The 26885-nt window shown below is 41.3% G+C and overlaps 1 protein-coding gene and 1 long non-coding RNA gene across 8 annotated transcripts in view; one reads left to right on the top strand and one right to left on the bottom strand.

Annotated features, from left to right (window-relative positions):
- arhgap32b (Rho GTPase activating protein 32b) overlaps positions 1–11353 on the top strand; it is a 123930-nt gene extending 112577 nt beyond the window's left edge. For all 7 annotated transcript variants that reach the window (XM_055017200.1, XM_055017199.1, XM_023273370.3 and 4 more), the window contains 10 exons: positions 798–942; positions 1500–1582; positions 1949–2056; positions 2560–2705; positions 2792–2993; positions 3286–3431; positions 3545–3619; positions 3773–4603; positions 4899–5569; positions 7322–11353. In XM_055017200.1, coding sequence (XP_054873175.1) covers positions 798–942; positions 1500–1582; positions 1949–2056; positions 2560–2705; positions 2792–2993; positions 3286–3431; positions 3545–3619; positions 3773–4603; positions 4899–5569; positions 7322–9586 — 4672 coding nt within the window. In that variant the 3' untranslated portion in view covers positions 9587–11353. The remainder of the gene's footprint in view (positions 1–797; positions 943–1499; positions 1583–1948; positions 2057–2559; positions 2706–2791; positions 2994–3285; positions 3432–3544; positions 3620–3772; positions 4604–4898; positions 5570–7321) is intronic.
- Positions 11354–22182: 10829 nt separating this feature from the next.
- Positions 22183–25161, bottom strand: LOC129350472 (uncharacterized). The gene is made up of 2 exons (XR_008603883.1): positions 25110–25161; positions 22183–22586 (listed from the first exon to the last, which is right to left on the bottom strand). It is a non-coding gene; the product is annotated as an uncharacterized LOC129350472 (long non-coding RNA).
- Positions 25162–26885: the final 1724 nt, after the last annotated feature.

Raw genomic sequence — 26885 nt, 5'->3', positions numbered from 1 at the left:
TTGTCCGTAGGTGTGAATGCAAGTGTGACTGTTTGTCTGTATATGTAGCCCTGTGATAGACTGGTGACCTGTCCAGGGTGTCCCCTGCCTTCACCCTAAGTCAGCTGGGATAGAGTCCAGCCCCTCCGCGACTCTAGCGAGGATTAAGCAGTGTATAGATGATGGATGGATGATCAATGTTATTCACTTCACCTGTCAGTGGTTTTAGTGCTGTAGGTGATAAGTATACATGCACTAAAGTAATCAGATTACTCAGCTAGACCACTAAATTGGTTACTTCAAATATTCATACGCCTGCTGCGGGCCATATTAAGATCTCTCCTTTACCATTGACTGTATTAAGTCTTACTTTAACTGTAACAGCTGCGGTTTTCTGCTGTTCTGTGGATTTTTGGTGTGTGTGTCTGACCAGAGTGAGGACAGGCTGGCAGACAAAGCAGAGCATTTCATCAAGCAATGCTATTAAAGATTCAAAAACTGCTGAATATTTACTACATAGCTTTGGAATAAAAATCATTAAAAAAAACTGTACCACTCAAAAGTTTGCTTGTTAACTGGAAACCATTGCAGGTGACAGCGTCATGAAGCTGGTAAACATACTGACAACAGTGTTCAAAACTGTCATCAAAGCAAACACTGACTACTTTGAGGAATCTAAAATATGAAACTCATTTTGCATTGTTAACTACACCATTCCGTATGTGGGGTTTAGTAATTTAGACGTCCTCAGTTTTGGTTGTTTTTTCAGAGTAAGTTGGTTTGCTGACCCTGGCTTTGCCCTCTATCCTTTTCAACAGGCACGAGTTTGATTCGGAGCAAATCCCCGACCTGACCAAAGATGTTTACATCCAGGATATCCACTGTGTTGGCTCGCTGTGTAAGCTCTACTTCAGAGAGCTGCCCAACCCCCTGCTCACCTACCAGCTCTACGAAAAATTCTCTGTAAGCAAAACCCCTGCAGGATGAAACACTTCTCACACACATGCCAACTATTACAGCAATATTTGGGTTGTTTGTTGCTTTTCTGCGTGTAACAATGCCTCAAAGACATTCCTTGATCCCAGAGGTCTCAGATTGCGTTTGATTGGCAGTACTGACTTTGAATTTCAGCCTGATTGCTATTGAAAATAAAAGAAATTCCTCAGACTTAAAGGAATTTTTGAAATTCATCTTACAGTTATGAGCCACAGACATCCCTAAAATAATAGCATTGCACTTGACACACCCTGTCATTACAAATGCAGCAAACCACTCTGTGTGACTTGGAAATAAAACCTTCTCCAAGCACAACAGAGTCGTCCCTGAGGATGAAGTAAATGTTTGCTGGTTGTTATGGTAGCTGGGGAGAGGAGGGGGGCTTCGTGGCTGCAGACTGATGTCCCCTCTGTGGTCCATGCAGCAGTGAGAACCAGGGATGTCAAGAGAATGAGCCCAATGTTGCTACTCTGGTACATTCCATTGTTTATCTCCCTCTCCCTGTTTTCATTTTCCCTCTGAAGGAGGCTGTATCAGCAGCGACGGACGAAGAGCGACTCATCAAAATCCATGATGTCATCCAGCAGCTTCCTCCGCCGCATTACAGGTCCGTGTAGAGACACACTGCCCCCTTTTGGCAGGCATAGGAAGAACCAGGTTCCAGATGCATTGTGGATTCGCATCAAGTTGTTGGTGTCTGCTAGTGTTAGAATCAAGGCTTTATGTAATGCCACGCTGCATTGAATGGAATCATTTAACAGGTCCCGGCTGACCTTTGCGTTGGTGATGATGAATTGAATTTCCCATCCTTTGTGAAAGCATACAAATGCAAATTTCCAAGCGCCATTCTACAGGGATTTGAGCACACACTGAAACACTGATGCTCTGAAGGAGTAGTTCTATTATGTCCATTAGTCTGCACATCACTAGTGGATGCCAATTAAATCTGAATAAATGAATGTTTGATTCCTAGGACTCTGGAGTTCCTCATGAGACACCTCTCCCGCCTGGCAGCATTCAGCTACATCACTAACATGCACAGTAAAAACCTGGCTATTGTCTGGGCCCCCAACCTGCTGAGGTGAGAGGTCTTCCCTGTTCTTTGGATGTATATATTTCATTGTGGTGAATACAATGTACATCATCACGGTAGTCTTCTTAGCCAGCTGAATATTTCAGTTTCCCTGTAATTATTTATAACTGAGTACATCTGTAGATGATTGCAACCATCTTCTTAATTTGATGTCTGTGTGGGGGTTTTTTTCTTCATACTTCACCCCCTAAAAAGCTCAGACTTGAATCAGCTTTGATGACAGGCTGCAGAAAGTACCGTGTCTCCTGTTTGAAATGAGTCATTCTGCCTGAATTGATGGATTAAAGCAGCTGTTTGTGGGAGGATGTTGTTCAGCATAAACTCAAGTGCTGGAAATGCATCTCTAAATGATTTCACACAAGTTGTCTAACTTTACATCTAACCACCAATCATGTTCACTACCTTGAGAATTTACACTTTCTCTTTAATTGGAACTCATTATTGGTCAAGCTCATTCTTCCTCTTTACGTGTTGTTTGTTTATTGTTTCAGATCAAAACAGATTGAATCTGCTTGCTTCAGCGGCACAGCAGCCTTCATGGAAGTTCGAATCCAGTCAGTAGTGGTGGAGTTTATTCTGAACCATGTTGACGTGCTCTTCAGCACTAAACTCAGCTCACTAATAAGAGAAGGAGCAGGTACAAACAGACTTTAGACAACTGTGCAAACTCTGTCAGATATACTATATACTTCACCATTAATCTCATTACTTCCACATCACCAGGTCACAACTCCTTGTCAAGGCCCAAATCCCTGCTGGTTTCATCACCCTCTACTAAACTTCTGAGTCTAGAGGAAGCCCAAGCCAGGACTCAAGCTCAGATCAACTCTCCAGTCACTGAAGACAGCAAATACATCGAGGTGGGCGAAGGTCCTGCCGCCCTGCAGGGCAAGTTCCATACTGTCATTGAGTTCCCCACTGAGAGGTTTGTTTTCTTTTCTTCCTCTAATTTCTTTTGTTGATTATGTCCTCATTGTAACAAATATAAAATGTAAACTAGACATGTAGAGTGTAAATATGGTTGCAAGCAAAGCAACAGTCAGTTGGAAGTAAATAATCTCCTGGAATATGTCTCCCTCTACTGGAGTTATTTTTCTCATTTAGCAGGTTGAACCCTGTCAGCGAGGATGTTGCGATTTTACACATGCAGAGTTGTTGACATTTCTCAAGTTAAGGAAACTAACTGTCTGATTGTCTGCCACCACTTTTAATCATAGGAAGAGGCCTCCTATCAAATCCAAGAAGTCTCCTGTGGGTAGTTGGCGTTCTTTCTTCAACTTGGGAAAGTCTTCCTCCATGTCCAAACGCAAGCTGCACCGCAACCCCAGTGAACCCAATGAGCTAAAGGCTATGGCTCTCGCTGGTGAGTCCGTGTTTCACAGCCAAAATGACAAGAGTCTTAAGCAACTTTGAATTGTGCAACGACAGAAGCTTAATTAAGGCTGATAGTGATACATGTTAATTGTGGTGTTTCAGGAGGCAGAGGAGACACAGCAACATTAAGGTCAGCCAAAAGTGAAGAGTCACTGAGTTCCCTGCACAATGTTGAAGGTAATCATTTGTGTCCTTCAGTTCACTTTGACTCAGCATAATGAGCTTTATCAGTCAGTGCTGCCCATAGCAAATTACAAATCCTCTTCCTGCAGTGAAGCCTACTATTATACAGAGGATATTATTTCTGATTATGTTCTTTTCCTCCTTCAGGGGAGTCCAAGGTGTACCGTCCCCGGCGGCCGCGTTCCAGCAGTGATGCTCTGTCAGCCTCCTTTAATGGCGAGCTGCTGGACAGCCGGCAGCACTGCAACTCTTATGATAACCTGGATGCCACAGAGGACAGCGACGGAGACGACGGGCCCATCTGTGTGCCTGCCCTCATCTCACCTCCCCGCTCGGGGGGTGAAGATGTGGACCTCAGCCCGCCAGACATTGGCATGGCCTCCTTGGACTTTGACCCCATGTCTTTCCAGTGCAGTCTCCCCGACACCTCCTACGCCTTCCCCTTAGATGACTCACCATCCGGGGCCGAGGGTTCCACGTTAAAGCGGAGCCCTGGTAGTGTCTGTGGCAAGACCAATGGCTCTGACCTCATCTCTGCCTCCTTCCTGGGCAGCTTAGCTTCACCCTTGTTGTCCACAGACTTTAACCTGGCTGCTGGAGAGAAAGCAGAAAGCAAGAAACTGACCACTTCCTATTCCTACACTGACAAACCCACACAGGCTGTGTCACCTATTAAATGTGGAAAGTCCACCAGTTTGACACCTTTTGCCACAGAGCTTTTCTCTGCTGAGACGCTTGACAAGAATCCAGCTGGACAGGTTGTCTCTCCACACCCATTATCTCCTCCATTGATACCCAAGGACTCTCCTCCCCTGATGGGCAGCATGCTGCTGAGGGCAGCCGAGCCGTCGCTTAGTGAAGCTTTTCAAATGGAGCTGCACTCAAAGCTGGCAGCCTTCGACAGTGTGGACAGTCGAGAGCTGAAGGGAGAGGACAGTGTGCAACAAGCCACAGCTGCCAGCATTCAAGAGCACCAAGGTAGGGAGCAGAGAATCACTTCTTGAAATGAAGCTTTTAGCTTGTTTATGGCTTGTTTTGTTTACACTGTAGATTAAAAATAAGACGATATGGTGCTTTTTCACAAGGTGTAGTGTGCCAGCTTTGCATCGATTTCATCTTAAATGTTTTCTCATGATGCCTGAGTACTATGCTTAATTTTCCATTCTTTTCCACTCTTGAAGCACCTTAAAACCAGCCTGCCTGCAGTCGCCATCACCTACTTGTTCATTCACTCTTCAACTGTAGATCCCTTGTGTTTTTGTGTTCCTGTTAGGAGTCGTAGCTCCGACGGACTCTTCAAAGGACCTCACCCCTCGTTCCCTCAACTCTACAGCTCCCACCTCTGCCCCTCCTCCTCCACCTCCTAAAAATGCTGCCCGCATGTTGGCCCTGGCCCTCGCTGAGTCCGCCCAGCAGGTCTCTATTCAGTCTCAGTCCAGGTCCTCTGAGCCTCCTACACTGGTGTCCCCTTTGCAGCCGCAGGAGTTCTCTACCATCCAGGACTTGCCACATCCAGTGGCCTCACATTTCCAGGCTTCCTCAGAGGAAGGAGCAGGCAGAGAAATTTACTCACCACCAAACAGCACTTCTATGACTGTCATCACAGACTCATCTTATGCCTCTGCTTCCAGCCCTTCTGTCCCACAGCAGCCACGAGAGTTAACCAGCACAATTACCAAGCCGTCCGACAGTGCCAAGTCCTCTACAGCTCCGGCTGGAGCACAGCCAGAAACTGACACCACCTCACCAGACACTCCACTTTACAAGTGTGCACCTCTCTCCAGTTCAACCAGCCGGACTTCTCCAACCAAGAAAAGTCCAGAAAAGCAGCAGATTGTCACAGGACCAGCCGCAGCTCATACAAGCTCATCCACTACCACTCCAGCCACCACCCCCAGCAGCAGCTGCAAAGACACTGGAATCTTACCACAAGTAGTTCCCGAGGTAAATGTCATTTTACTTCCATATCGACACTCTCTTAAAATATTGGCCTATGTAATTTTTTCAGGTTTTTCAGAAAACACAAAAAACTGAACCACACCACTTTGAACCTCGACCTAGGCCATTATACTACAGGGGTAGAATCACATGATGTGTTCATCTGAGAATATAGGCAATTTTACAAGAGATGGCCAGCATCATGATTTAGGCAAAAAACAATAACTTTTGTCAAAAAATGACTTAGGCCATTATTTTAGAAAGGTGACATGGATTGGTCTGTCTTAGGACACTATATTACGGTATTTACATTTTTTGCTTTTGATCTAAACTAAATAATTAACTACCAGTGCATCATGAGAGCCAATCAGTGTTTAAAGAAATAGGATTATTTGCTTTTTAGACAACAGTTAGATGAGATAAAGACAATTCACATTTAGATCATTCCATGTCAGTTGAGACAGAATTCATTAAATAGATTGCTGCACTTGCTCAGTCTTGTTTTAATTTCACTGTTTTAATTGGGGCCTAAAACTCAGTTCTATAAAACATTTTGCTGAAAGCGATTGAAGACTCCAACAGAAGCCAAATTTGAAAAAGTGCAACATTTTCTCATATAAAGTGTGTGTGTGTATATGTTAATCTTACCCACTAAAAATACAGCGTTTGGTAATTTAACAAACTTTTAAAGCCTCTAACATTTGTAGAATTGCATGAATGGCACCTCAAGGTTCCAGTGTTTTGCTTTGTAACAACATGCAAGGCTTATTTTGCCCTACTGGATGTCTGAATGTCTCCATACATATACTTGAAATGAACACTGAACAGACAAATTGAGAACATCAGCAACATTTGACAAGGAAAAATAAGCCTCATGTGTCCTAAATTTTAACAAGAAAACAACGTGGAAGCAACTTGTAATTTTGCACATATAATGACAATATGTAGACCACTATGCACATCAGTTTTTGTGGTCCTACAAGTGAGTCCACTTTGTAAAAATCACAAGAAAAAGGGAACTTGATTTGCCATACTTGCCGTACATCATATACTACTGATATCAGCAGCCTCAGAACTCGACCAAGAACTGTAGTTACAGTAGAAAATGTGGATACATCCATACATACAGACTCGCAGGAACTTTCTGGGGCCCCAATATGAATGTTGCCCTTTTGTTGGCTCATTTTCAAGGACCAACAATAAAATATTTGGCCTCTGCTGAAACCAATCAGTCATTTGGATCTACTGAAAAATTTTCATTCAACATACAGCTACAGGCAGCAGCTGGTTAGCTACGCTTTGGGCAAAGACTGGAAAAAGTTGGAAAAATACTACCAGCATTTAAAGGTCATTATATTAACACCTTATATCTTGTTTGTTCTGTCCATCTGCTTTGTGTCGTGTTGTCACTGTGCGGCTGCTGGAGGACCATAGTTGACCTTAGTTTTTTAGATTATTAAACAAGACTCCAGTAAGTCGTGAAATATACAAGATAAAAGGTAGCAATCTGAGCTTTTACACATAAACAGGAGATATCCTTACACCTATTTTCAATTTTTGTGCCATGCTAAAGAAAAATATAAGAAATGTGAAACAGACATTAGGAATTTGTGACATTATGCTGATGCTGTAGTGGGACAGCTCAGTAACGATAGAGACTGGTAACACTGGACAGCATCCAGCAGAGGTGTGTGTGGGGTTGGTACGGCTCTTGTACCACTGCAACAATGCTCAGCTTGTGATTTCTTTTTCTCTCAGGTCAAACCAGAAGAGACTCCACCTCCCCCAGTCCTTCCAAAACCATCAGAACAGCCACCTCCAACAGCTCAGAAGCCTAAAAGGCATGCCGTCTCACTGCCCCAAAATCAAACGCAGACTCAGCAGCAGAGCCAAGTCCAGATACAGCCTCATCTTCCAACACAGCCTCTGCCTCAGGCACAGCCTCATCCTGTATCACAAACTCACACGCAATCCCAAACACAAATTCAGCCCCAGTCCCAGCTGTCCAAGGCCAGCGCAAGAGTAGCACCCACCTCTGCTGAGCCTGTAGAGAAGCCTTGGGAGGCCATAAAGCCAGTACAGCCGTGTACAGATTCTGCGAAATATCATGACTCCTATGGACCCACACCTCCAGCACCTCCTGTCCGCACCATCGAGAGCAAACTGGCCACAGCAGCACTCAGTCAAAGTGAAGCCTCCTTCCATATCCTGGGTGAAGGCCCTCCACCCAGCCATCTGGAAGATGCTCTGCCTCACCATCCTCTTTCACCTCGTAAATCTTCCACGCACCAGCCAGCCTACCTGTACCATGCTAAAGGAGAACAGCCTGTCTTAATTGAACCTTCAGGAGCTGCATACTACCACCAGAGGCCTGTTCCTCTGGGCCCACAGCCCATACCACACCACTACCGACCAGATAGTATCCCTCCACACTCCTATGTGTCCAAGTCTGAGCCTCAGATACCTTACAGTGCCCGATTAGATAACAGATACAGCACTTTAGGCCCCAGGTCATACCACTACTCCATGAAGTCTAGAGGAAACCCCAGGAGCGTGTATGTGTCTCCGGGCCCAGGGCATCAGGGTTACAGCCATGACAGAACCCACGGCTATCCCACTATCCGCAGAGTGCATTCACTCCATGTTCCTTCCACTATTCGCTCAGTGCCCATCCAAAGGACTGAAGTTCCTCCAGATGATGACATGTTTTTCTACCACCGACCTGTGTACCAGTGCAAAGCCTACCAGCAGCCCCCGCAGCAGTCCTCACAGACCGACTACCACGTCACCCAGCTACAGCCTTACTTTGAAAACGGGCGGGTCCAGTATCGCTATAGTCCGTACTCTGGTTCAAGCCCTTTGGAGGCGCCTTTCTATGACATTGACCCTTACGGCACTATAAGGGTCCGGCACTTCCACTCCTATGGCAGCCGAGATCCTGGAGCCGTTGCTGGGCGACCAGGTGGAAAGGCAACTGGGTACCACTACCTTGCTCGCCACATTCTCCCACCTGGTAAGGAGCACAGCTTTGTGAGCCGGGACATGCCCCCCAGTCACGGCGCCAAGGAAGCTGCTGCTTACCTCGCCTGGGACGCAGAGGAGTCAGAAAGGCTTCGCATGCACTCTATCCGCAGGGAGAGCAGGGCCAGACTGAAGATTAAAGGCCCTGTCCTCTCGCAGTATGACAATGTGGGCTTGTTCACACCAGCAGATATATCAGGCTATGAAACCCTGCACCTGCGCAGTAAATCTGACCCAGGTAAAGCTGTGCTGGTAGCAACTGACAGCAAAGATGGCCGCTACCTCCCCAGACACATGGTGTCAGACCCTGATGTTCTCATGTATATGGAGACTGAAAAGCATGTCCAGGGCAGCGGAGTGGGCGACAAGTCAGACGGGCTTTCCAAGCAAAGCAGCTCAAAGAAATGCCAATCATCTCACTCCCTTCCTGCTACTCTGAGCCACAGTCTCTCCCATCAGCAGGAGAGCGGCCGTCACGAGGCCAAGTATGAGACTGGAGACGACAAGCTGGGTGGAGACGGCGGCAGGTCGAAACACTGGCAGCAGGAGTATCCCAGCAAGAGGAATTTCCAACCACGTTACGAGTGCGCTGATTCTGACCACCATCAGAATAAAGTAAAAACATCAAGCGGCTACCACAGTACAGACGACCAGCCGTCGGCTCCAAGGGAACAGCTTCCCCGTTCCAAGCTGGAGCGATCGCACAGCGTTCGAGAGCAGCAGCACTACAGCCAGGGCAAAGCAGACCTGGACAGAGACTTCTCATATCAGAAACACAGCACTAAAACGGTGCAGTCCCACTACGATAACTTGGACGATTACCACCCTGTACCTCAGCCTCAGGCCCCTGCTCAAAAACGTGGAGGCTCCAGCACCTACCCAGCCCCAGGATTCACAGTGAGCCACAGTAACAGAGCATACTCCACAGCGCTGGGCCAGGGAGCATTTATCCAGACTGACCTGGCCATGCAGAGGCCAGAGACAGAGATACGTACAGAATGAAGCATTTAGTGGAAGTTCTCTTTAGCTGTGTAGAAGAAAGACTCAGTTGAGCTATGGTTGAGCAGCCTCTGCAGGACAGTGGACTGTTGTATCACCAATATTTTTGCTTCTCTGTATTTTTAATGAATTGTAAAGAATATTATAAGACTTTATACAGAAAGTCCTGAATGTACCTGAAATTATTGTCCATGAGGTCATGTTATTGTGATTGATTGAGACAGTAGCCAGTCATAAATGTATATGACATGAAAGACGTGAGGTACTTTTAACAGGAACCACAAAAATGTACAATATATATATATATAATACACACACATATATATATATATATATATATGAATAGAATGAATAGAATGAATAGTAAAAAGGGATTTTTAGTTATATTTGGGTTTTTTGTTTTTTTTTTAGGTGTGGCGCTGGGTATGAGCATAAACTGGGACTAAGGTTTGCATTTTAGAAATGCATGCATTCTCTATCTCTTACAGAACAGTTCTGTGTACTTCTCTATCCATTGCGTTCTTTCTGGATGTTACAGCACAAGTTATTAAAGCAGGAACATGTAGGTCACCACACTCCCCTGCTAATACGTACACAAGAAGGCGGTACAGTGTGTCCATGTTTGTTTTGAAAAATTCCATTGAGCGTGAGGTTTGATAAGGATCTGCAATGGGTTATTTTGAGTTCTTATAGTGATTATCAATGTCTTATTTTCTCTGTGACTGTGCCATTTTTATGTAACTTTGCTATAGACAGATTTCAGTGACTTCTATTGGAATGTTTTGGTACTTGTCAGTTCTTCATTAGAAGAGGGACCAAACAACTTGGCACAGTTCTTGCACATATGGGATAAAGTTGGAACGGTGGATGAATGCCTGTTGTAGCTTCAGAAGTGTAAGGGGATATTTTAATTTCCTTTTTTCCATCAAGTTCATGGTATTTTGGTAAACCGGAGTCACTAAATAAAGCTCAAAGCAGTGTCTTTTCCAGCAATGTGGTGAGGAACATGTTGCCGCTGCTTTGTGGAAATTTCTGTGATGAGCCTTAAATTGTGTTGATACAGACCCACATTTTTGTTCACGGTCATCTTCAAGCCCATTGTCATAATGCACAAACATTGCAATGTCTAGGTTTAAGATCACTTTTGACGATTCTTGACAGTTCAGGGTTGACAGGTTATTTAGTTTCGTATCACCTCACTGGTACTGAATTTAAAACATGAGGGAGGGAAAGGTTTGTTTCTTAAGGGGCCATTTTTTGAGGCTGGAATTAATGTATAGTACATTCATCTGGTATTATACGACACACCCTTCTGGGTCAGCATAATGGATATGTTTCAAATATGTCTAAATCCAGGTTGTACTATGTAACTGTTTGACTTCTGTATCGCTTGCAGGTTTTGCTCCTCTTGCCTTATCTAAACCTCTGCCTGTTCAGATGGGGCGTTGAAGTAAGGCACTGTGTACTTGAATGTGAAAACACTCGTCTCAAACTAGAGGTGTCTAAAGTCAGATATGAAATAAATAAAACTGTTCAGGAATAGCTAGAATACATGGCTTTTAATATGTGGATGTGCATGATGTTTGTAGCACACCTCTGACAGCTCACTGAGAGGGAACAACATTAAACATTGACATTAAAATCTACTGAAGGGGTTTCAGTCGGCTGCAAATGAAGTTTAAATGTTTATCCTAAATCATTACTGACATCACAGTAGAGTGGTGTGATCCCAAAGTGCTGCTTTGAGAAAATAAAGTGCTTAAACTTAAAGATCCTGCCTCTGGCCAGACTGCCTATTTTTATTACCCAAGTAAAAGCATGCTGATAAATCTTTCTATGTGTCATCAAGCTGTCCCGGTTATGAAACCAAACATCTTTTATGAACCATTTCAAGGTGGATTTGCTCCGAAAAATAGGACTGAAACCCTCATCCAGGTCTGATGAATGTGCCTCAGCTCTTCCCTCCTCTTTATCCTGTCAGCACTATCTCTTGGTCACATGCAGATGACAAATTTCAATGGATCTTTGTAGACCCTGAACCAAAAACTGGATGCATACATGTTTTTCTAAACTTTCCTAGCCCTTGGTTATATCACTCTACGTTGAGAAGTGCTGAGAGTTGTGGACAGTGGTGTTTCTTATGACTTTATTCAGTTTATTAATAGTTTGGGACTTGGGGGCAAGCGGCCGTTCCTGGGTGAGTTCATCTAACAATGTGTTTAGCCTGTGGGACATTGTTCATGGATGCACCTGTTCCATGCTGGCTGTTCTACAACCTATGCAACCACTAATCCATTTGGCACAGGACATTAACTTATCATCTGACCTACTCAGAGATTCACCTCAACTTCAAAGCGTTCCAGCTTTGTATAATTACATCACATCCCGTGAGAGATCTCACTTGGTTTCAACATATCCAGTGTCTGACTCATTTTATGATGGTACAAGGCAGCGATTGTTGATTGTCTTATTATTGCTGTTATCTGGTAATGTGCAACCTAACTTTGGTCCTGAGTTGCAGTGTATCTAGACACCATCTGGTTTGAAATCCTTGTCTGGTCTTAAAGTAGTTCATCTTAATGTGTGCAGCTTGTTATGGACATGGTCAGGATTTGGGTCAAATCAGCAGATGCAGATGTTGTAATTTCTGAGATTTGACCAAATCTATTGCCCATAAAGGTATCAACATAATTGGAAACAATATGTATCGTACCAGCAGGCCTAAGAAAGGTGAAGGTGTTGCTACTTATGTCAAATCAAGATTAGAAGCCTTGATAGTTCTGTCTGAATCCATCTGCAAACAACTGGAATTTTTGGAATTGAACGTGGAAGTTGTTAAATGCCTTTGTTTAACTGTTGTTGGGTGCTACAGGCCTCCATCTGCCTCCACGGATGCATTACTGTCTTCATACTGAACTTGTTTTTGCTGGTGATCTGAAATGGGACTAGCTTAAATCAGTTTCTGATGATTTTAAATCTTTCTGTGATTCTACTAATCTTACCCAGTTGGTCAATTCACCCACCCAACCAAACCTTAAAACACCTGAGAAGGCCACCTTGATTGTTTGATTTTGAAGAATATTCTTATAAATTCTCATCTCTGGGTGTCTTCTACAATGACTTAAGTAACCACTGTGTTGTAGCTGCTATTAGAAATGCCCAAATCTAAACCTTGTGTTTTCATTAGAGGAATCTTAAATACTTGAATGAACAAGACTATCATCATGATTTGTCAAATAGTGATTGGAAGACGATTGGACTTATCCCCGATGTAGAGGTAACTTGGACATTCTTTGGGGAAGGTTATATGCAAATTTTAAGTAAACATGCCCCATTAAGGAGATAGAGGGTGAAAGGGTGAAAAAAACGCTGGTTCTCCCTAGAGCTGGCAGATAGTCCTCATGAACGTAACCTGACTTGGTCCAGTCCAAGGAAAACAGGCTCTACCACTGACTGCTCTGCTTTCAGACAACTAAGAAATAAATGCTCCTCTTTAATTAAGAAAGCCAAATCAGAATATGACTCATCTGTCACCACTGAGAACCTACATAACCCACAGAAAAATTTGGAAGGTTATTAATTCTTTTTCTGTTTGCAAAAGCTCTCAGGCTCTACCTATCTATGTTTTAAAGGATTCTGTTCCCGTTGAATCTCTGCAGAAAGCCTTTGTTGCTGTCCAGTACTCATTACTTCACCTGAAACTTGTTCTCAATGCAGACAAGACTAAGCTAATATTGTTTTCCAATTCTAGAAAGTGGCCACAGAGGATTCCCTCAGTGTCCACACTTGAGGGAAATGAAATGGAGGTGGTCCACGTGTATAAATATCTGGGTGTCTTTCAAGCCACATGTGGAGAAACATGTGAAGAAGCTGAGGCTAATATTGGGTTTTTATTAATGAAACAAGTTGTGTGTTTCTTTTAATTCAAAAATTATTAGCCTTTCAACACCATTAGCTAACACAATGTAGCATTAGAACATAGGAGTGATGGTTGCTGGAAATGTTCCTCTGTACCCCTATGGAGATATTCCATTAAAAATCAGACGTTTCCAGCTAGAATAGTCATTTATCACATTAACAATGTCTAGACTGTATTTCTGATTCATTTAATGTTATCGTCATTGAAAAAAAATGATTTTCTTTCGAAAATATGGACATTCCAAATTGACCCCAAACTTTTGAACGACAATACTTGGACTACTGCCCACCTACATTTGTTCTTTAACTGCACAGAAAAGTTCTGTATGGAAGCAAATCAGACTCATCAGATTCTGAATTTTAAAAGCTGCTGAATTTCTTACTTTGAATTTTTTTGCATCAAAATTACGTATGTGAATTTTTTATGCCTGAATTTAGCTCATCAAAATTATAAAAACCAGTTAAAAATTCAGTCTTCAAAATTCATCATCAAAACAATTCAATGTCTTCAAAATTCGCCATCAAAAAAATTCGATGCGTTCAAAATTCACCATCAAAAAATTCAATGTTCAAAATTCGCCATCAAAAAATTCAATGTTCAAAACTCGCCATCAAAAAATTCAATGTTAAAAAATTCGCTGTCAAAAAATTCGCTGTTCACATCAGTGGGACTCAGGCGTAAACAATCGATCCTGGCCAAAATCGAACCAACGCCCAGCCAATCACGTGGCGCTCCTCCGGTCATGTGACGCAGACGGTTCACCTCACAAGACCGGGGTCAACCACAGCTACCAGCATGAACGACGGCGCTTCAGTGAGTGTATTAATCCTTTTTGTCCTACATGTGGTTTGTTTTTGTGAGAGTCAGTAAGCTGTAATGCATGCCGTTAGCTGCGCTAGCACAGCGTTAGCCGCGCTAATACAGCGCTAGCCACGCTAATACAGCGTTAGCCGCGCTAATACAGCGCTAGCACAGCGTTAGCCGCGCTAATACAGCGCTAGCACAGCGTTAGCCGTGCTAATACAGCGTTAGCCGCGCTAGCACAGTAATAAGGTCATACAGACAGCACGTTCTGTAGCTGGGTAGTTGAGTAACAATTTTATAAACGCACAAATGGGTGGAAGTGTGATTTATGCGCCCGAAAATGCAAAGTCACAGAGCAGTGTAAAGAAACTGGTCACCTAGCAAACTGAATTAGTCTAGGTAACACTTTGTTTATTATGTGTGTTTTCTGCTCAAGTTAATGTCCTGGTTTGATTCATTTTAAATTACTCCTGATCTCGAAAGGTTTTAAACTGTGCAGTCAAAGTAGTTACAACTGTGAGCGAATAGCTTGAAACGAACTGCCCTAGACTGCTCTGTTCATAGCTGACCACAGCATGCTATATCAAGAGTTATTGTGCAATGATGGTGATAAATGTGGCCCATTTTTTCAACTGTTTCCTGTTTAGTATGTGTACCCTAGATTGTTTTTGATAATTTGTTGTAGCCATTTATTGAATCAATTTTAATCCATTCCATAGCAACACCGTCTGAACTGACCAGTCTGGTGAAATTCTGGACTGGATGGGAGACTCTACCAAGAACTCTCTTCGCTGAAGTAGTGAATGGCAGATACCTGACAGCCTCCACCTGCTATGAGACCTTACACATCCCAGGACATTACAAGGACCAAAAACGTCAGATTATAGTCTTTGGTCCAACAAACGTCATAGTATAGCATGTCGTTCAGAAAACGTCATAGTATAGCATGTCGCTCTAAAAATCTCATAGTGTAGCATGTCGCTTTATAAACGTCATAGTATAGCATGTCGTCCAACAAATGTCATGGTATAGCATGTTGCTCTTAAAACGTCATACAATAGCATGTCGTCCAAAAAATGTCATAGTATAGCCTTTGGTCCAACAAACGTCATAGTATAGCATGTCGCTCAGAAGACGTTATAGTATAGCATGTCGCTCAGAAAACGTCATAGTATAGCATGTCGCTCTAAAAACGTCATAGAAAAGCCTTTAGTCCACAAAACGTTATGTCCCGGCTGTCTGAAGTAGGTGACGAGCAACACAAAAACAGTACAAACGCTGGTTTCCAGAGGGTTTGACGGGTATTTATTTGAAAGACTAAGTTTACAACAACACAACATGTGAGGGGGTTAAAAGCAAATGGGTGTTAATAAAATAAAAAAAACAGAACTAAAAGTGAACTTCACGTTGACATTGATGGGCATTCCAACCAGGAACAAAGTAAAGGATAATCAATACGAAAAAAAACTCTTCCTGTTCACCTCTTAAAACCCAAAAACACACTGCAGTGGCACCCTAAACTAAAACTACCAATGGGTTTCCTGTTTTCCTTTCTGAACAATTCAAAGGTCCCTCTCTATGTCCCCACACATCCACCAACCACTGGAACACATCTCCAAAGTTCTGCCGGGCCAGCTCAGCTTCCCCTCAGAAGAAGTGCTGCCACCTGCCAGATGAAGGAGCCTTTTGAGAGGCAGCTGGCATCGTGATTGGACTGTACTTTGGTCTGTTCCAATCCAGCTTCAGCTCCAGAGACGGCAGGCGGGACGAGTCAATGGAGGCCGGGTGGACGAAGGCATGCAGCTGAGTACAATACAGAAAACAACAGAGGAGGATTGCAACGGCCCAGGGCCAGAACAAACAGAGTAGCATCGTATGTCTCTTAGAAAACATCATAGTATAGCCTTTGGTATGAAAAAACACCATAATATACATCGTATATTGTACAAATAACAAGTCAAAGGAAAGAGACATACATTGTAGAATTGTAGTAACTGTGGGCCGACTGATTTACTGATTATCAGTATTTTATTTTTTTCACTGATTTATGGTAATAAATACATTTAAAAATGGTGCTACTTTGGCTCTGAACCTTAATCTGTCTGTGGTCACTCTGTCTTCTGGAGTGATTTGATTGGTTATACTGGATATACTTAACATCTGTAAACAAAACAAAAACGTATCAACAAAGTTTTCTGTTAGAGTTTGTGTTCTTCTGAGTTTAACTCCAAGATTTTAAATACTTTCATTTACTGCAAATGAATATCTACTCCAAATGTCTCACTAATAATCATTATCAGCCTTAAAAACCCACAAAACACTCCTCTATACTCAACCACACTTAGTACAGTCCGGTTCCCCCTTCTATAAATCTGCTTGGAATCTTCCACTTCCTGTTTGTCAAAGTGGCCTTCTACCTGGACAGGTTTTGTTGGAGCTCATGCAACAAACATTTTGGGTAACTGCACTTTAATATGGATAGATGACACTGAATTAGAGTCTGTTTTAATGAGACTGAGTTAAGATGTGGAGCTCTGTCATTAAATAGGAAATTATTTCTCAGAATTCACAGAGTAAAGTCTGAAATGTTTGCTAGGTTAGCATCCCACATGTTCTTTGGCTCAGCTCAAGCTAACTCTCTCCAACTTCTGGATCTCTTGAGTTTCTTGTTCATAAAATATCTTGCTAGAGGTGCTGAAGCTCAGAAAGTCTGAGATGTTTGTTCAAAATAAGCTCATTCTCAAGTCTTATCTGAACTGTCCTCTTTTGTTTGAACTTTCCCTAAACTTAGGAGTTAATGACAGAGCAGCACATCCAGACTCAGTCTCATTTCTGAAGAGATTAAACTTCAGTGTCATTTATTGATGTTAAAGTGCAGTTTTTCAAATGTTTGTTGCACATGCTCCCGACCAAACCAGTCCAGGTGGAAGATGATGTGAAGAGAAAGCTCCAGAGGATGAATATCACACATTTACGTTGGAAATAAATGTCCTTTCATTAGACATTGTCATGCAAAAGTTGGATTTCCCTTTAATGATGTTCAAATCTTTGTTGAGTGTTTCGTGGATGTTGGTTTCTAAATGTTTTTTGACACTCGGCCCCAAAGATTAAAACCTTTTACGGCTCACAAGCTGCAACAATTCACACATTATCAACTATCTTTATGACTAAACTAAGATAAAAAGTGAAAAACTGCCTGATTCATGCATCATGAATGTAAATCTTTTTTGTTTTTATGACAGTAAACTGAATATATTTGGGTTTGACATTTTATAAACCAAAACAAGAAATGAATTACTGCAGAAAACAATCAACAGATTAATGGACAAAGAAAATATGTTTTCCAACATATATGGCTGAATTACTCCAACATTACAAGATACATACAATTTTAATTCAATTTTATTTATATAACGCCAATTACAGGTCAAATTGTCTCAAGACGCTTTATTTTTATATTTTTTTGTCATATTTAAAATATGACAAAGTAAGAAATTTAAACCTCTTGACTAATCCAATTTATTATTTGATTTTTAAGAGACTAATCAACAACTAAAATAACTTTCTCCACTAAAACGAATAAACATGAGGTCAAATAGAAGGAACAGTTTTAAATACTGCAGTCCCACAATGACAAGAATAAAGTTTCTCAACAAAAACTAAATCTGGTGGATTCCGTAAAAGTCCTAATAAATGATAAAGTGTGATACTAAAGGTTTGTGGTGCTAAAAATGTCAAAGTAAAGATATCAAGTTGAACATCTGGATGGAGGTTGATAAAAGTTGACCTCCCTTCATTTCTCTGGAGCCGACTCCATGGATTTTATGGATGGTGGTTAAAGACCTGCTCTTCTAGTCGTCTTCCTTCTAGTCGCTGTAAAAAGTCAGTCCATCCTGGCCGACTTCAACACCTCTTCATGACAACTTGTTCTGCCTCCGACCTGGTGGAAACTCCAGAAACTCGGGAAAACCTGTGGAGACTCGAAGAACTCGTGGAGACTCGAAGAACTCGTCAGGCGGGGGAAGGTGTGGTGGGTGGTGGTGGGAGGTGGGGGAGTAGAGGGGGGGAGGCCGCCACCCACCTCCCCGCCTACTCTCTGCCCTGACTCCACCCAGACTCCGCCTTGGCTCCACCCATGTGGTCACTTCAGAAACTACGATGTCAAAGGGACGACGAAATTATTTCTTTTTATCTGATCTGTAGCTCAGTGAGTTAAGGATTTGCCTATGGAACTGCAGGTCGCCGGTTCAAGACCAGACACTTCTTAAATTTTCTCAAAATCCTGACAAAGACAAACAAAGAAAGAAAAGGGCCGGTGGTGGGTCTTGAACCTGCGACCTTCCACTTGGTAGTCTTTTTCTTATCCCCCTGAGCTATTCGCTCAGATACTAATTCTTCTTTTTTTTGCGCATTTATCATCTATTTTTTGTCGTTTTCGAGTTTTTTTTTTAACTCGAGTCTCGACTCGACCGTTTTTCTCAGGAGGTTGGACTTCAGCCTTTGTGCTGGAGGGTTGAACCCTCAGTTCCAAGACTTTCCAAAGCCTCCACACCTCCCGAGTCCTCAGGACCTGAGCTTTCACACAGTCTGAGGGCTGAAATTTTCTAAGTCCCACAGTAGTTCTCTGTTAGTTTGAACCTTTAGACAGTCTGAGGGCTGATATTTTCTAAGTCCCACAGTAGTTCTCTGTTAGATTTGACTTTCAGACAGTCCAAGGACTGATATCTTCTAAGTTCCTGAGTAGTTGTCTGTTAGTTTGAACCTTTCCACAGTCCGAGGACTGAAATCCTAAAAGATCTTGAGTAGTTCTCTGTTAGTTTGAACCTTTAGACAGTCTGAGGACTGAAATTTTAAAAGTTTCTCAGTACTTCTCTGTTAGTTTGAACTTTATGGTTAACAGAAGCCTTAAAACTTGTGACCATGAGTCTTGATTTCACATTTAGACCATCCATCTGAGTTCTTCTCAGACCTTCACTTGTGGGTTTTTTAGAAATACTCAACAAACTTTGATTCTCTTCACTGAACAGTAAAGTTTGTGGAGATCAGAAGGTAACATTAGTTTGATCAATGCCTTCAACTACTAGTAGACTTTATCTGGAAGCAGTTTTCTGAAATGAGTTCTTAGTAAATCTGTCCACAATCAAACCAAGAACATAGAAAGAGGAAATGTTTGAAGAAACAACTTGATGTTTTCATTTCAGACTAGAAAACACTTTAAGAACTTTATCTGTTTTTGCTCTTTTGATCATTTTATTGCTTCTTCTGTTTAATTTGATCTTCTAAAGTTTAACTGGTGTCTTTTCAAATGTTTTGTCTTTAGTTTGATTCTTCTTAAATGTTTAGTTTTGCTCTTTTCTCACCTTTTATTCTTTTCTAATGTCTGATTTGATTTCCAAATGTTTTGTCTTTTTAATGTTTAATTGTTTTTTCAAATGTTTTATCGGCTTGTTTGAAAAATTTCCTTTTCTTTCCCTGTGTTTAATTTTTCGATTAAATCTTTAAGGTTTTTCTTTTTAAATGTTTTACCACCTTTCAATGTTTAATTTTCTTTTTAAATGCTTAATTGTATTTTCTGTTTAATTCCTATTTAAAGTTTTATTGTCTTCAAGATTTAGTTTTCCAATTAAACATTTAATTTTTAATTCAATGTTTTGTATTTTTAAAGGTTTAATAATCTAATTTAATGTTTTGTATTTTTAAAAATGTTTATTATTGTTTAATTTTATTTTTTAAATGTTTAATTATCTAAAATATTTAATCTTTAATGCTTCATATTTTTGTTTAATAAATTGTTTAATTTCATAATTACATTTTGTATCTTCTGTTTAATTATTTAATTAAATATTTTGTCTGTTTAATATAATTTAGTTGTATTTAATGTTTAATTTTCTTTTTAAAAGTTTTGTTGTATTAAATGCTTTTTTCCTTTGATTCAATTGCTTTTTTAAAATGTAGTTTATTTCTTTAATCTTTTTTTTCTGTCAAGACTTTAACCTCAACCTTAGAAATGAAACAAACCCTTAAATCACAACGAAAATACTTCTGTTGTCACAATCATGAGTTAGTCAATTATTCAGTTTATCAATTCAGCTTTATTTGTTTAGCACCTTTCACACAGATGACAAAACTAAACAAGCAAAGAGAAAAAACTATGCTAAAACTATGATTAAAACAAAAAACATATTTTTAAAAAAAAAAGATTTAACATCGTAATAAAATCTGTTGTGTCCAGGGGATGGAGGGAGTTTATTGAAATCTTCTTGGGCTCACATGGGAAATCATTTAAAATATAAACTTGATATTCAGTCTAAGGAAACTGCAGAGCGACAGAAGAACCAACAATATCTCCTGTTTTCTCCTTTAATGAGTCGACTCTTCTTGTGCTTTCAGACCAAAGAACTACAGACTCTTCACAACCTGCTCAAACTCTTGGTACAGGACCTCACCACACGGGTCAAGAAGGTTTCTGTCTCATTTCTACTCTGAAGCTCACCTTCTCCTGCTCAAACTGCTGACAAATGTTTCTGCTGTGCTAAAGTCTGGTCTCCAGCACTTCCTAAAAACTCTCAAAGTCTCTTCTGCTGCAGGTTGCTTTGTAGAACTGTTGCAGAAAACCTCACTAAACCACATGGAGGGGCCTCAAGATAGTCGTCCAAATGAAACCATACAAAAACCAAACTAGCACAACCCAAACGCTAAAGTCTCCTGCAGCCTACCAGAGAACCTCTGAGAACAGAGAATCAGGACAGGAACTCTTACCTTCTGGACAACCAACTTTGGTTCACAAACAAGAACACAGAATGTGTCTGACCAAAAACCTCTAAAGACTCACTACAGCCAAGATAAAGACACAACTCAGCTGCACCAAATCCACTAATCACTGCACACATTAGGACCATGTGCTAACTGTGGCTAAAGAACCACATTTACCAAGACAGCTATCCAGTACAAAGCCCTAAAACACACCAAGAAACACATTAAAGCCTATTTTACTGCTGGAAGCTGCAAGCCAACGCCTAAAAAACAAACTAAAGCAACGAAGCCAAACCCGGTTCAGTGGTGAAAGGAGAGGAAATGTTTGCAGCCACATAAAGCAGGAAGATACTGAGCTGCTCAGGTGTTCCTGATAACACCAAGCAGCCACCTGGACAGCCAATAGGAACACAGCTTACTGGAAGTCCAGAGGGTTGGGTTAGTGAAGGAAATTTAGTTTAAAGTTGAGGCAGAAAGTTAACAAAGAAAGTTGAAAACCACCTTCTGATACCTGAAATCTCTGAGTTTTCACACAAAGAATGCCTGAACATGTCAAACTGGTTTCATAGTAGAACCATCATTGTAAAAACGTCATAGTATGGTGTGTTGCTCAAAAAACATTACGACCCGGCTGTCTAGGGTCGCCGAGGAGCAACACAAAAACAGGTGGTATATTCCACCCAACATCCTTGAACATAAACTTAAAAAGTTCGTTCAAAGGAATATTCCACCCAAAATCCTTCAATGTACTCAGCACTCAAACACCCACAGACAGGAGGCCGGCTGGGCCGAGGCTTGGCGGCGTCCTCAGACCCACGAGTCGGGTAGTCGGTGAACTTGTTGGTCCGGTTTGAAGGCCTCCGTGTGGTCCAGTAGAAGTCCACGTTGTCGGTGTTGGCTTTGAACTGCAGCGACTGGCCGCCATCAGGTGGACCGGCTCGTCCTCGTAGGGCTCCTCCTGTAGCCTTGAGGGGACCACAGGAACATTCAGTAGCTGTTGGAGTTCTTCCTGTCAGGCTCATGGTAGAACGGCTCTGAATAATCTTGTACTTGTCTTATCTGGAACAATCTAACAGCCTAAACTGTTAACAGCGGTGTAAAGAAGCAAACACACAGGCATAGATTAGGACTCAAACTAGATTTATTTTAGAAAACAAATCAGCTTAGAGGCATTTGTTCACACGTGGCTGAATAGGAGGCCGTCCAATCAGATTCGAGGTCTTCACTCTGTAGGTTGGTTGTTCGGTGAGACTCTTGGACCTCCATCAGCTGACGTGGATGTTTGATGGTCTTCTTCTCTAGTGCCAGATGATTCATCCATGAATTCAGCAGCTACAGACTGAAATGAAGCTCATGCTGCCGTTATTGAATTCCTGTTCCAGATCAAATGTTCAGAGCTCACCTTGAATGCATGCCGTCTGCTGTCTGATAGTTTTTCTCATTGTAGTCTTCAATAAAGTCTTTTTCCTCATGTCAGGATGTGGTGAGACTCTTTCTCAGTCGCTGCAGACGTCCCTCATTGTGCATCTCCAGAGAAGAAACAGAAAAACTGGTCACTGCTTCAGCATCAAACGTTCTCCAGCACTGAGAGTGTTTTAGAAATTCATTCATTGTGTTGTGAACTTTGAAGGAGCAGAAACTTTACAGCTGCCAAAGATATGAGCTCCAATTCTGGATGTTTTAGGAAATGAAGTTCATCAAATGAACACTTGATTTTTGCTGATAACTCATTAAATTACTGAAGAAATCCAACATAAAAACCTGTAAACTCTCAGGCAGCTTTTGTTAAAGTTTGTCTATAATTTATCATCATGTTCTGGAACCAGGACTCTGCAGAAGTTCCTTCAAACAGATACTTGTGTGTTTCTATTTAAGGCCTCAGGTTTGAACGTACAGCAGAGGATTAGAAAGGAGTGATTTTAATATTTAAATCAGTCCAGTAAATGTTTGGCTTGAAAGTTATTAAACTTTTGATTTAGATAGATTTGTGTCAAATAATATTCTAGAGTCTCACTTAAATATATCCAAATGAGTTCAGTGTATTTACATTTTATAGAATATTTGATTTCTTAATCTTAATACTGTAGAGTCTGACCCTAAATATTATAATAATGATGTAAATCTAAATAATAAATATTGCAGTGCAGAGTCATAAACTTTAATCAGTTAAACTTACATAATAAATATCACTGTACAATCTTAACCTGAACATTCATATTATTGAGGTAAATTTACATAAATCATGATATTCTAGTCTTAACTGGAATATTTCTAACATTAATCTTTTTGTATTGTGCTGATAAACAACAATAACCCGACTTTCAGATAATATTTATTCACTGTGTATTGGGTAGTACAGAAGTATTAGTACTGAATATTATTTATTGTTTTATGTGTGATAATTGGCAGTAAACATTTTAAGAAGTGGAAATTGACAGGGTTGTAATAGTGCTGTTCTTGCACAATATTTGTCACTTAATTGCCCTCAGGATGCTGTCGTTGAGCTACCAGTTTTACAGAACAGGCAGATGTTGCAGCTAATGATGTTGTAATTCACATAAACAAGGAAACAAGTCCATCATAATTTGAATGTTAACAGTCCAAAATGAAAAGGTCATACACAGCTTTCCTATTGGGTTAAAGAGCCAAAAAAAAAAACATGAAAAAAAACTTTGTAAAAGTGAGAGGTCGGTAGCAGCTTTAATTTTTTCTTACAACCCCCCCCCAAAATATCTGTTGTACCCCCCGTTCCCCCCCCACCCCCCACTAAAATTAATCTGGATCCGCCCCTGTCTGACATGAAAGCTGGGATCGTTCTGCAGTTACTGTCCTCAACGAGCAGCAGGTGGCGCTGTGAGCTCCTCCCCTTCCAAAGCACAGGGGGTCAGTCTAGTGACCTGCAGCATCCCACTGTCTGATTAGAGGAGACCCACATCACTCCATGTCCAGACGGCAGATGAATCAAAGTCGCTGCAGATCCCGTCCTGCTTACAGAGCGGGATGGAAATGAAAATGTTTCTTCACTCTCACACTAAAATAAATCACTGCATTTAGCCTCTAGTTCAGAAACATATTTTGGGTATTTTAAACTCACTTTTTGTCTCTCCCACAATGTTGATTACAATTACATGCAAACGGGAAATTATGCAAATTTGGCGATGACATCATTTAGCGACTTCTAGTGACTTTTAGGACAGCCAATAGCTACTTTCCTTACTGAGGAGTTGGCAACACTGGTCAAAACATAAACGATGCCTCTTTCCCATCGTTGTAAGGTAGACAATGTGCTACAAGCCCAGTTTTATCAACAGTAGCTGTCTTTCAAGCTGCACGAATAACATTGATGCCTATGGAGTGAACAGGGACCGTGTGCAAATTGCAAAACTGCTGCAACAGCAAAGAGAGACACAAATATTCAATAGCTTCTCTCTGATACACTGTAGTGTCACCAGAATCACTGCAGCCTTCAACTGGCTCCTGTTGACACCAATGTTATTTCTGCAGCTTGAAAGACAGCTACTGTTGATAAAACTAGGCTTGTAGTACATTGTCTACCTTACAGCGATGGAAAAGAGGCATCATTTATAATGAGTTATTGATGGTGGAATTCTGAATCTGTGAATATCTTTCTGATTTTACTGAACTGTGGCCCCAAGGAGCCGTGGTGGGCGGCCTTTATTTTCATTTCTGAAAGGTGGCAACCCTACTGCTCTGTGACTTAACTGCATTTTCGGGCGCATAAATCACACTTCCACCCATTTGTGCGTTTATAAAATTGTTACTCAACTACCCAGCTGCAGAACGTGCTGTCTGTGTGACCTTATTACTGTGCTAGCGCTGTATTAGCGCGGCTAACGCTGTGCTAGCGCTGTGCTAGCGTTGTATTAGCGCGGCTAGCGCGGCTAACGCTGTATTACCGCGGCTAACGCTGTGCTAGCGCTGTATTAGCGGGGCTAACGCTGTGCTAGCGCAGCTAACGGCATGCATTACAGCTTACTGACTCTCACAAAAACAAACCACATACAGGACAAAAAGGATTAATACACTCACTGAAGCGCCGTTGTTCATGCTGGTAGCCATGGTTGACCCCGGTCTTGTGAGGTGACCCGTCTGCGTCACGTGACCGGAGGAGCACCACGTGATTGGCTGGGCGTTGGTTCGATTTTGGCCAGGAACGATTGTTTACGCCTGAGTCCCCCGGATGTGAACAGCGATTTTTTTGATGGCGAATTTTGAACACTGAATTTTTTGATGGCGAATTTTGAACATTGAATTTTTTGATGGTGAATTTTGAACACATCGAATTTTTTTGATGGCGAATTTTGAAGACATTGAATTTTTAACTGGTTTTCAGAATTTTGATGAGCTAAATTCAGGCATAAAAAATTCATATACGTAATTTTGATGCAAAAAAAAAATCAAAGTAAGAAATTCAGCAGCTTTTAAAATTCAGAATCTGATGAGTCTGATTTGCTTCCATAGTTCTGATCTTCACTCTCTCCGTTCACAAGATCATCTGTTGCTTTCTGTTCCAGATGCCCGTACTGAATTAGGAAAAATGGCTTTTGTTTGCTCTGCACCTTTTGCATGGAATATGTTGCAGAAAGACTAGAAATTAACTGAGTTAATCTCCTTGAGCGCTTTTAAATCCAAACTGTGAGTTCTTGAGGCCGACTCCACAACAAGCGCTTATTTTTTATAACTTGCTTATAAAATTAATCTTTTTATTTGTTTTTAGCTCGTGTTTTAACCGTGTAATTTTCATAACTGTTTTGTATTTGCTGCTGCCTATCTTGGCCAGGACTCCCTTGAAAAAGAGGTTCTTAATCTCAATGGAATTTCTCCTGGTTAAATAAAGGACAATAATTAAATGTAAAAAAAATAAGTGATATGTGCTGTGATGTGAGGCTGTACATGAATAAACAGAATTCTGTATACATTATCAAAAAGAGAAGCAGCACATAAATCAGGGCTTTTTAAATTAGGCCAATAGGGGCCAGAACAAATGATTACAAAAATTATTTAGCTACTCCAGGGTCAAACATTCATCCTAACATGAAGATTTATAATGAATCAGTTGTTTTTTTAGCTTCAGTGTTCACTCCAACATAACCTTCATGCCAGAATGAGTGATTGCAGCATGTACACTTGTTATCCACACGAAAGAGAATATGTGTAGAAATTATGCTGTCACAAGAGCTGTACTTATGAGGATGGCTTTGACATGCCGGTCTGAACCTTGCAGCTCTGCCATATGTCTGCTCTCCTTCCTGTTTCATATCCAGACTAGTGATCAGAGCGATAGAACTGATTCTACTTCATAAATAATAAAACATGTGATACTGATCTAACAGCAATGGCTACATTAAAAATTCTTTGGATTTCACAACTCTCAGCTCAACACACAGATCAAATTCTGAAATATCTGCACTCTATTTTATATATCCATTAATACTGAAATATCTGTCACTGTCAAAAAGTGTCTCTTTTAACATATCCTATGTTGATGTAACATTCTGACAGTACAAACTAAGTCTCTGTGGTTTTTATAAGAATATGCATATTCAAAGTGTTTAACTGTTAACATGAGAGTCAAGAGGAGGGTTATTCATTAGACTGAAGAAAAATATCACAAATGTTCCTTCTGTAAAATGTCAAAGTGATGCAGTAGAACTTCTGAGGGAAGATACCCATCTGATATGTGGCAGGGAGCCCCCAATGATTTTCAATACTCTGGCCTTGTTAATGTTGGGTTAATAGTAGCAACATTAGCTTACATGTTATTACCAGCCTCTGTGGGCTCATACAGTTCCTGTGGTGCTACAT

Source organism: Amphiprion ocellaris, chromosome 14, assembly GCF_022539595.1.
Source record: "Amphiprion ocellaris isolate individual 3 ecotype Okinawa chromosome 14, ASM2253959v1, whole genome shotgun sequence".
Lineage (NCBI taxonomy): Eukaryota > Metazoa > Chordata > Actinopteri > Pomacentridae > Amphiprion > Amphiprion ocellaris.
The sequence above is the reverse complement of the archived record's forward strand: the minus strand, read 5'-3'. Positions and strand labels throughout refer to the sequence as shown.